The sequence below is a fragment of the Nematolebias whitei genome, chromosome 8, assembly GCF_014905685.2.
Source record: "Nematolebias whitei isolate Nwh7 chromosome 8, NemWhi1, whole genome shotgun sequence".
In the NCBI taxonomy this organism is placed as follows: Eukaryota; Metazoa; Chordata; class Actinopteri; order Cyprinodontiformes; family Rivulidae; genus Nematolebias; species Nematolebias whitei.
In genome coordinates this window covers 14,675,665-14,687,670 of record NC_056505.1, presented here as the reverse complement: position 1 = coordinate 14,687,670, position 12,006 = coordinate 14,675,665, and the positions used below count along the sequence as shown (strand labels likewise).

The window sequence follows — 12,006 nt, the reverse complement described above, 5'->3', positions numbered from 1 at the left end:
TATATACAGTCGTGTTTAAGACCCAATCTTTAACCTTTGTGTTTAACCTTTGTATAAATTGTACTGCTTTTTTTTCAGAGTCTGCAATGAAGTATGCTGCCTAAAGCAATCTGTGTGGACGTGCTAAACTGACAGTTTTCAGCATAAACATCAACGCAGCAGTGATCTAAAAATGATGCAAAGTGATGTCAGAAAGAGAAAATAAGAACCGCTAAGTGTAAAAACAAAAATCAAAAAAGATGGGATTTGGCATCTTAGTTGAACTTTTAAGTAAGAAAAACACTCTAACTCATTTGTAACGTGAATTTTTTTCACTCGCAGAACGAGAAAGACCATTTTATTTCTGAAGAAAATTGAGGATTTGAAGCCTACTTTATGCCCAATCAAGCAAATGCGATTTACCCAAATCCCACCCCTACCCTGCAGCCTTTAGGGTAGATTCAGGCCACGCTAGGTGTAAATGATCTCCAGCACAGAGGGAGGCGCTATAAGGTGAATATTGCCACTAAGGTAACCAGCAACAAAGCAACCAGAGGACTTGTCTTCTGAAGGTGTGGTGCAGCATTTGTTTCACTTCGAGAAGGAGCAGCTGTTTCGTGACTAATTCCATCTACAAGATAGAAAGAAGAAAACAAGTGGGGTTATTGTGATGCTAAAGCAGACAAACTTTACACTTTGAATTATTCATACATTTTGGTATTGAAATATAAAAATGCAAACTGTCAATATAACGTATTTAATCATAAAATACTAACAGGTTACAGCTACAATTCTGGGGTTTGTATCAGAAAGTAGGAGTTGACATTTCTACATAAGGTTTCTGTTTTGGATTCATTTCCCAGGTGACCCTGTGGCTGTCTGACTGTGGCATCAGTATCTGTGTGCAGCCATGTGCCTGTTGCACCATGGGCATGACACTGAGCCACGCACAAGGACGCAGACAGAACAGAGGATCGGGCATTAACAAAACTACACAACTGTGATTAAGTTGGTGTGTTTGCTTTTGTAAGTGCTGAAAGGACACAGTAAGAGTATACGAGGGGTGAAGATTTTAAGTCTTCTCTTTCGATGATCATAAAAAGGAAATGAGCCAAAAGGAGGTTTCTCGGGTTAGGATGCAGGCGGGATGAAATAACAGGCAAACATGCACACAGGAATGTGGGCTTCAGAAACGTCCAAGCATCCAGACCTCCTACGTTTGGTTGTGCGTCACATTTATATAAAAGGTGTAATTATTATAAATTACAGATAAACGCTGTAAATATGACAATATTCAGGGAAAGCCAGTGAGTACTGATGAATGAATTTTGTCATCACATTGCTAAAAAGTTGTGTTCGTATGTTGTTCTCATTGAAAAAAAAATTGAAGAAAAATACATTTTGACATTTTTTATGACTTCAAGGTTATTTGCAAGGTCAAGTCGATGCAATATAGTGATTTTTTTACGCTGCATCACTTTTGCATCAGAAAGTTGCATGGACTTAAAATGTACATAGCAGCATGAACAATCATTAGTGCAAAGAATGGATAATACAAAAGTAAGGAGGTAAAAACCTTAAACAGCAGCAAACAAATATATTTTACTTGGGTAGTGTCAGTTGACAAAAAACATGGCTCTTGCATTTAGAATCCTCCGTGATGTAAAATAAAAAAATTAAAATAACTACAATTGACGATTCTGTTTTTAACATTTAAACACTAGTCTTTAACAAAAGCTCTTCATAAAAAATAAAAGCTATTCTGTATTTAAATACCCTACCCCTTTTTTGTTTGCTTTATGTTAAAGGAAAAAGAATAAAGGCCATTTTACTTTACACAATGCCTGTGTAAATGTCACTTAAGCCTTAACTAAGGTCAAAATAGTTACAAAAAAGAATACAATTTACCTTAAAATAAAGTGTCAAAAACAATAATAAAAAAAAATATTTAAGTAGCAAAATATTAACTTTAAATGTTTATATGTCAAACATTTTCTAAGGTGTTTTTTTTTATTCAATGTGAAACAAATTAACAACGAATAAAGCGGTTTGAGATTATCTTAAATTAAACTCATATTAGATGTAAAATAATGAAAATTACCTGTTTTGAATATTTTGTCTTTGTGTATCATCTATGATGAAGGTAACCACTAAATATACACCACTGACTACTAAAAATCTACTGTATAATTTGTAAAAAATAAGCAAATTCAGCAGTCATGTTCTGTTATCAACAATAACGAGTCAGTTGAATACATTCGAACACAGTCATGGTGCGTAACCAATACCGAGTCAATAAAATAACTCCTTGTTGTAATTAAAGACAGAGGGAGAACAATGGAATCAAAAACATCAAATATGGTTTTAAGTTGTGATAATTCTCTCTTTTTTGTTGTTTACTGTTGTTTTATTTTGACTGCTGGATGATTTTTGTGTCGTTTTAGACACAAATAAATTGGTGCTGAGAATGAAACATGTGGCTGATGGAGAGTTTTAACTCCCATAGCTTAGACTCGTGTACAAAGAGAAGAAAATACAAAAAAAGGAAAACATACTGTGCATTCTGAGCACAGCAAATCAATGATGTGCTGCAGAGCCAAACAGAAAGTCAATAAAGGATTAAGCAAATTTTATTAATGTATATCCTGCACATTCTTATCAGCTAATGATTTTTGGATTTTACTCTGATCATAATGAGTATAATCAAGTGACTGATTTATTGTATATGGATATGATCACTAAAGTAAAAATAAAGGTTGATAAATAATGAAGAAGCACTCAGCTGTGTGAATAATTGGTATAAATTAGCATTTTTGCATAAATGCATGTATACAGGGTATGTGTCCACCCACAAAAAGAATTACAGTAATATATTTTTATACATGTAAAGATAAATTGTGACATACCATGGTACTGTAAAGTAGAATCTGTTCAAAAGAAAATGTAAAGTGGCTTTGTAAAATAACAGATGAGCTTCCAGACATGCATGGCAGAACAACAAGAAGATAAGAGAACAAGGCACATGCAAGAATTCGTACAGAAAAGCAACAATGAAGCAGGAAACTATACTAACCTCGTAATTCTTCTGAATTGTCTACTTTGTTGTCTACGTCAAAGACACGGTCATGAACGCCTATAGTTTTCACACAGCCGTCTAAAAGAGAAAATAGGGAGAAAAAGACGTCATCACAGGTGTGTGCCAAATAGGTTAGTGGCAGTTTGAACCCCCTCTGAGCCCTCGAGATAAAACACCAGGAGCAGAAAAGCGAATGGAAACAGTCAGATGAATTAAACGATGGGATAATCCACCATCATCTTAATGTTTACATGAAACCTTTTGTATCCTTTAGCAAGAAAAGCAGTTCTGTGATACACAAAAGAAGCATTTTGGACCGTAAACAAAAGATAAATCAGGATAATGGAGAAACTTAACAATTAGTTTTAATTTGTTTGAGTTTTCAGTCCAAATATACTTCAACAAGCTCTATTACAAAGTCTTGTGTTGAGACACTTACTTGATGGTCGGACGAAAACTTTTAGCTTCAGGCACGTTTTCTTCCCATTTTGAGCAATGGTGGACGCTGTAAAATACAATAGAGACAGGTAGAGATGGTTACATTTAAATTAATACAAGTTTTGCATGTGCACTAAATTGGTAAACTTCTGCTCCAGGTTTCATCTGTATTTTATTTTTTCTTCTTTTTGTCGCAATAAATTTTTAATAAAAATATTTGGTTCTTGGAGACAGCAGAAGTACTTTTCATTAAGAAACATTACCGTTTTAGGATAGTTAATGCTGACATGTAAATGGATTATGTGGAGTTAGTCATAGTTCTTGTGGAATTATAGCATGAAAGTATTTACAGATGTGCAAGGAAATCTCTGTAGGGAAAAAGTAGAGGACTTTGCTCACAGTTTCATTGTGCATTTTAGAGACAGCAACTCAGTGGGAATAAATGATTGTGATAGGTTAAACACTTTAAACCAAGAGAGACTATTGTGTGAATGCTTCATATATACGTTGATGTATTTTTCTTCATAAAAAAATCTCACCACTTTTCACGGGACTCGGAGTTTGCACAAAGAGGATATACAGAGAGCGCTGCATGTGTGGATGGTTTGTGGTTGCTGTAAGGAAATGGATCTCTTCCTGACATGTCCACGGGGTGTGAATCTCTGAACGTTAGCTACCATAGAGGTTGTATTCTATCCACTAAAAATATCTCAAGTGGCACACATGCATGAGTGTGTGTGCGTGCGCGTGGGACAGAGCGGTTGACCACTAATGGTGTTGCGGTAAGGCACCAGGTGCTGTCTCCTGCAGACAAGGATAGGGTCAAACACATGTCACAGTTGGAGCATCGTGGGTGAGTTACAGCATACTGGATCTTAAAATTACAGGATGCTCTCTTAGGTTAGGACCCCATTACAAACTGAGACAAGTGTAGAGCCTTTCTACTAATATTATTTATTAGTAACATGTTTTAGTTCCAGCTTACCCTTCAACCATAACAAGGGTCTGCAACCTTTATGATCAAAAGAGCCATTTATGCCCCTTTCTTCACTAAATTAAGTTTGTCTGGAGCCACAAGAATCTGCTACAACTGTGATCATCAACTGGTGGTCCCTGGACCACTTTAAGTTTGTTGGAGGGGGCTTTTCTAGCCAGTAGGTGTGACTTTATAAAACTAAAAATATCAAATGTTTTTTAACATTTAATATTTGTACATTTTAAGATAAAAGACAAGACAAGATTGTTGTAAAGAAAGAAAAGAAAACTGTAGATTTGAACACCAAAGTTCATGCTCAGTGATCCAGGTATAAAATCCAACAATGTTCAGTCAGGTCATCTGGACAGTTTTTTTTTTTTTGCTGAGATGTTTCATCCGTCATCCAATGGACTTCTTCAATCTGAGGAGACACCAAACAAAAGTGATTCTCCACCAACAGCATACTCCACAGTAGAAAAAAACCGTTTGCTGGTGCTAAGATGGCCTCTGGGGCCCACCCTCTCCCTCGTCAACTCCATATGACCTGACTGAACATTGTTGGATTTTATACCTGGATTACTGAGAGGGCAGGCCCCAGAGGAGAGGGCGGGGCCCAAAGGAAAGGGCAGGCCCCGGAAGAGAGGGAGGGCCTCGGAGGAGAGGGCAGTCCCCAGAGGAGAGGGTGGGGCCCAGAGGAGAGTGCGGGCCCTGGAGGAGAGGGAGGGCCCCACAGGCCATCTTAGCACCAGAAAACTGTTGTTTCCACTGTGGAGTATGCTGTTGGTGGAGAATCAGTTTTGTTTGGTGCCTCGTCAGACTGAAGAAGCCCGTTGGATGAGGATGAAAGGTCTCAGCAAAAAAATAAATAAATAAACCGTCCAGATGACCTGACTGAACTTGTTGTATAGATTTGAAGAACTTTGTACAATTTTAAACCATTAACTATGAGGGCCTATGATTTTTTTTTTTTATTGTGGAAAAATTAATTATCCTACGTTGAAGAGATAAAGCATACAGTGTGTATGATTTACTCTTTGTATTGTTCTACTATTCACATATCTGCAAAAAATATAAACTAAAAAAGACTGGAATATTGTTAAAACGACCCTTTTCTATTTCAGAATAACAACCAATAAAATTCAGTTTTATGTTAGCTTTGGTCAAAGCTTGAAAGAGCTGCTGTAGATGGACCAAGGATCCACTTATGGCTCCAGAGCCACAGCTTGCAGACCCCTGAAGTATAATGTTAAGTTTACTTTGTTTTATATTTTCTGGTGTTCAGTTTTGTGTAATGTATTCAGACCTTTTCCAGCAATTTCTAAAATCTTCTCTTGTGAGCCTTTCTATTGCTCCAGTCCAAAACCATTGTGAGACGGGCACTACTGTAAATGTATTAGCAGTGACTCAATGGGAAAAAATTTAACCAAATTCTTGTCCCATGAAAAGGGACAGCTATCAACTAATTTTTTCAATCATCAAAGGTTTAAGAGCAGAACTTTAACATCGTGCCTCCTTTAAAATGTAGATAAGTGTCAAACCTCATTGAGAGTATTCATCGCTGTGTAGTATTTGAATTTTCTCATCAACCTAATTTGCTGGTAGGAGTCAGTCTGCAGTGAAAGTGAAACACGTCTGCACGCTACCATCAGTGAACAACTTTTCATAAGAATCATTTTCAACCAGCGTAAAACCGGAGTACTAAAAGATAACAGCATCTCACTGAAGATGTCTCATGGTAATGCCTACTTCCAGTCGATCCAGTAGAGCATCAGCTTGTTTTGCAGCCTTCCACAAAACGAGCAGGTGAGGATTAGATTAGCATATTTTGCTGCAAGGCTGGAAGCTCTGACACAACGAGCATTACATTTATACAACTGATATTTTCACATGCTCTCAGGCCCCACAATTTTAATTGAAAAACAAATTTATGAAGTTGTTGTTGTTGTGGCGGCGGTGGTGGTGGTGGTGGGGGTGGTGTTGAACAAGATCCACATGAGCAAACAAAGCAAATCAGGAAACACAATTTTGTTTGTTTTTGAAACCATTAGTGAAAAGGCCAGACTTCAGGGGTATCTGAGGCAGGCTTGAAACACAAGAGTCAGGGTGGCTTCTGGGTAATACCAGATGGCTAGGCCTCAGACTGACAAAGCCTCTTGGATGAGGGGCGAAACGTTTCTTTTTTAACAAAAAACGAAGTCCAGATGACATGATTCAACCTTTTTTGTTGTTATATACCTGGATGACTGAGAAAACAAACTTTGTGTTCAGGAAACACAATGTTTTTTTTTGTTTGTTTTTTGTTCTCTCTCTCTCTCTCGCTTTCACTACACCTTGAATTGAGTTATACAAGTATTTAGTTATTGTTCTGGATTCTCAAGGTGGTGGCAAATTAAAGCAGCCAAAATTGCCCTTTGATTAAAAAATATTAAGCGCTCAAGGCAGTCCGAAATATTTGATATTTTAGTTACTCAGTGTTGTTCACTGTCTTCTGAAACAATTGTTTCTGTTCAGTGATTTCGTGCAGAAAAATTGTAAGCTGTCACTGATGTGGCAAAAAGATTTCAACAAAAAAATTACTTACTGGTAACAATGGAAAAGAGAAGAGACAGAGCTCGGCTGTTTTCTAGTAATTCCCTGAATACCTTAGCGTGCATTAAACTGTCATCATATCCAGCTTCGTATCAAACTCGTATCTTACTTCTAACATACAAAGCTCTCAACAACTTAGCTCCATCTTATATTACAGATCTTATTGTTCCATATGTTCTTAACAGAGCACTTAGCTCTCTGACTGCAGGTTTACTTGTGGCTCCTAGAGTTTCCAAAAGCAGAATGGGAGGAAGATCTTTCAGTTATCAGGCTCCTCTCTTGTGGAACCAACTTCCAGTTTCTGTCCGTGAGGCTGACACATTGTCCAGTTTTAAGATTACGGTAGGCTTAAGTCTTTCTTTTTGATAAATCCTATAGTTAGGGTTGGCTTAGTTTCCTGAACTATCCTTTAGTTATGATGCTATAGGCTTAGCCTGTTGTAGGATAAACTGACCACATATCTTCACTATGCTACTGCCTTTACTTACTCTGCTCAACCTTTTTGTATTTGTATTTGTTTCTGTCCTTGACTTGTGTTTTTGTCTTTCTTCCAATAGGAGGTACACCTGCACCTACATCTGGACCTGCCATTCTGTGTTCGTTTGTCTCTCCTTCCTGTCCTCTCAAACCCAGCCGGTGGAAGCAGATGGCTGTTTGTCCTGAGCCTGGTTCTGCTGGAGGTTTCTTCCTGTTAAAGGGGAGTTTTTCCTTTCCACTGTTGCCTTTGTGCTTGTCAGGATGGGAGATTGCGATGAAGTGATGATTCAACGAGTCTGCTGGTTTTCTTAGATAGAAAACTCAACTAATTGTCTTGTCTATGTATGTGAATGTTTTTGTACAGTGCCCCTTCTGTTGTGATTTGGTGCTATATAAATACACTAAATTGAAAAACGGAATTGAATCAAACATACTGCACTTCCTTCTGGCTTCTTTACAGCTCCTCAAGCGCTCTCTGGCCCTTTCGCTCTATGACCTCACATTTATCATTCTAATTCTGTCACTTCATCAGCTGTTATCTGTTTCTTCAATACGTGTCACTGCACAGAAGAGGTCACTTGAGATCAGTTGCTGTTTGTCAGCTCAGTTCAGCAGATGCAGTAGGGGACAAGGGGAGAGACGAAAGAGAGAGAGTGGGCCTTATTATTTCATGTGGAGGCAGCTGATGACACGCTAATGAACCTTGGCCACCGTCGCTGACCCACTCAGTCACGTATACACACCAGAACCCACACAATTTATGTCACTCTTCTTATTGCTCCAATTCTTTACCCTCAATTTTCAGTGCCAAACCCACACACACACACCATCTCCACATGTTTTATCTTCATCATCCTTGTGGGCTGAGTTGACTCACAGCCATCGACACTGGCCACTTAGCAAAGGCTGCTGATCATGAGAGAAGTATGGCCCTGATGACAATGGGCAAAAAGCATGTGGGAGTCCCTCCCATGCTGCCAGTTTGCTGAAGCTGTTGTAGTGTTTATAAAACTGGCTATGACACTCTTTCTGCCTCCTACCCAAGAGGAAATCATAGACAGAAATGATCAAAGTAGATTCAGTGAGCAATGCATTCCACAGTCGCCCCATGTTTTTGTGATCAGTTTAGAGCAAATAAAAACATTCAAACCTCTTTTACAGCATGTATTAACACAGTTTAACATATTTACACTGCTGTAAAAATGTCAGCTAAATGGTTTTATTTTGGTGTAAAATACATTTTCTGTTTTCATGAGGTTAAACTTGGGTTTCAAGCTCCACTATTGAGCGAGACTTTACATATCCTCTATGATTTATCAGAGCCGAGACTGTCCACAGTAGGGCCTGTATATCTTAGATTAACAAGCAGCTGAGGGTCATCTTGCTTTTCCTTGAGGCAGTAAAATCAACACCTGCTGGTTACTCTCAAGTCCACAGCCTTGTCAAGTGGCCTTTGAAGGACAAAGGCCATGGAAGGATGTGCAAAAGATGGGAGGTGGATGGGTGATGAGTGGGGGGTGTGGTTACTCCTCCGTGCCCTGTCCACTGATTAGCAGTGGCTGGCTCTTTTGGCCCGCTGCATTATGCATCAGCATTAAGGCAAATGGAATGGAGCAGAATCCAATTATGGGAGAACAAACAGGTGGGCTCAGCGCAGCTTAGGCAGAGTATTGTTTCAATCACAGCATGAGCCAAGCCTTATTGCAACTGAAATGTTATCTTGAAAACACATTTCCTTTGTCTTTATGTGGAAGATTCACATACCAGACTTGAGGACGGAATCCATAGTGTTGTGGCGAGAAGTAAAAAATTGTTTGTTAATGTACATTTTCTTTGCCATGATTAAGAAGATAGTTTGTACATTCTCTTTCATATTTTTAATGAGACAAAAATATCAATGGCAATTCAGTAATTTATTTTAAAAAATTGAACACTCATTTCAGATTTCTGATTGTCCCTAACATTATTACAGTGGTGACTACTGCAGAGGCCATAAATCAGCTGGTTAGAGGACAGTAGCAATAAAAACATGGAGATTCAGCTATTCATTAATGTGCACTACAAAAGAAATGTGTCTGTTTTTGTACTCAGACTCAATTTCCATGGAATAATATGTAGGTTTATGATCGAGTTCCCCATTTTTTTTGCTTATCTTTGTTAATTTCTTTATTTACATTTAGTCCTGGGAATGATAATTTGCCCTGCACTGTTCCTGTAAAGTGACCTGAGACAACTTGTTGTGATTTGGCGCTATATAAATAAACTGGATTGAATTGAACTTACAAAACTGAAGTTACTTTGTGACTTTAATAGTTTTTTGTTGGTTTGTTTTTTCAAATAAGGAAGTAAAACCAGGCTTCATGATTTATACAGCTGTATTTTTGTCCTTCTTTCAGCTGCTCCCTTCTTCAGGGGTCACCACAGCAAACTAACTCGCACGAAGACTTGGCAACTGTTTTTACATCAGATGCCCTTCCTGACACAACCATAGGCCTCGGAGCTACCACAGCCCTCTGTGTGGAGCAGGGAGCTGTCATCTGGGGCTCCCGGGTGAACAGATGGTAGAAGTTAAGGGCCTTCCTCAAGAGCCTAGAGTCAGGCAAATGAGGGTGGAGGCAGGTGTGGGTGTTTCACCTTTTCCGCCCACATTTTTCATGTTGTCAGTACAGGGAGTTGAGCCGGCAACCTTCCGATCGCAGGCCCGCCTTCTCTAACTTCTGCGCCACCACTCCCCTATATAGCTGCACATACAGATTTTTTAATTTGATGTTGAAATAAATTTACATTGCTGACTTTATTCATTTATAAAGTTTTAGAGAAGTACAGAGTTTTGTGTGTCTGGCCTCAAGTGTTCATTGGATCTCTTTTTACATTAAGGACAGGAAAGGACAAAGCACGGAAATTAATTGGAGAGATTTTTGGGTGCATACAGCAAGTGGCCAAGTTATAGGACAGAAATGGAAAGAAGCAAGTCGGACAGGCAATATTCTTGGCTTCAGAAACCCCCTTGGCGCGACATGAAGCCTCTGAGGGATGGAGTGAAACCACAATTGCTCCTCCATCCTGTCATTTTTAGGAGCGATGGCTCAATTGTGACAAATAATTGAAGTTTGATTATTTCTTTAACTTTGTCATCTAACCGCTTCTCAATGTTACGGAACTATCTTTTTTTATAATTAGCTAGCACAGCAACAAGGCTCTTTGCAGTATATGGAAGATTATACAATTTTTTATTATACATGATTTAAATTTATTCTGAATTGAATGTTTTACATATTTATATTTTCCCAAATCCAGTAAATGTAGGATTCAGTTGTTTGTGGTGCACTTCTAGACCCAATCAATGATTTGACCGTTTTGTCAGATATGTCAGTCATTCTGTCTAAACTGTAGCAGCAAACTGGCATTGAACTTCTAACCTTTAGCTGAAATTTTCAAAATGAATGCCTTTCATAAATGTGTATATTGTCATATGAACTTGTAACAATAATAGCCTAAAATTAGCATGTCTCTACATTGGGTCCCCAACTGGCTTTAATACTGGTCCTTTAATCCTCATGTCATTAAATAAAATGATTTGAAATGTTAACTGCTATAAATATTATTTATGTCATTATTTGATCTGTTTTGTTTATGTATATGCTTTACATTATTTATTTTTATGAATACTGATTTGTTTTGTTTGTTACACCATGTAGGAACCATTGTTCAGTGCTATGTTGCACTGGGGACATTTCAAGTTGTAGCAACCCTCCTCCAAGAAAGCTTTGTTTTTTTGTTTGTTTAGCCAGTTTTTTTTTTTTTATGTATTTATTTTTTATTAACAACAGAATATAGAACAATCCAAGCAAGCATGTGCAGCAGGAAAAGTTTTATGCGCTACCTAAAGGTTTGAAGATTGACTTTGTCCCAGTGAATTCATTCCCACTTTGGTTGTGCGCAGCCAGTGAGGTATGTTTATACATGTTATGTTTCATAGTGGATATTTATAGTAAAGTTGTGTGCAAAATGAATATGTATATTTTGTACATTATGTATTTTGAGCAGTTCAGCGGTGAATTTGATGACCACACAGAGGGACTTCAGTGCCATTCAGACGAATAAATCCATCAGCAACAGAAGAACTACGGCGTTGTCCATTTCCTGGAGGGAGTGATAGAATTGAGTTTCCCTTCTTTTTTAATGAATGGGATGGGTTTTACTGAATACCCATCAATGTTGTGTCCAACACTCTGCATTTCTAGTTCGCTAACTCTGCCAGCACACAGAAAAACAGCCTGATGACCTTTTAATTAAAGAGATTATTTATGTGGATAAATCAGGGGGAGTGGTGGCACAGAGAAGACAAGCCTGTGATCGACTCTCCGGACCAAAAACATCAAATGAGGGTGGGAAAGGTGGAACACCCACACCTGCCTCCACCCTCATTTGCCCCACTCTGGGCCCTTGAGCAAGGCCCTTAAACCCCCCC

The 12,006-nt window shown here is 38.3% G+C and overlaps 1 protein-coding gene across 1 annotated transcript in view; it reads right to left on the bottom strand.

Moving 5' to 3' along the window:
- Positions 1-485: 485 nt before the first annotated feature.
- efna5b (ephrin-A5b) overlaps positions 486-12,006 on the bottom strand; it is a 93,008-nt gene continuing 81,487 nt past the window's right edge. The window contains exons 3-5 of the mRNA XM_037680981.1: positions 3,495-3,560; positions 3,053-3,133; positions 486-610 (exon numbers count right to left, since the gene is read on the bottom strand). Coding sequence (XP_037536909.1) covers positions 486-610; positions 3,053-3,133; positions 3,495-3,560 — 272 coding nt within the window. The remainder of the gene's footprint in view (positions 611-3,052; positions 3,134-3,494; positions 3,561-12,006) is intronic.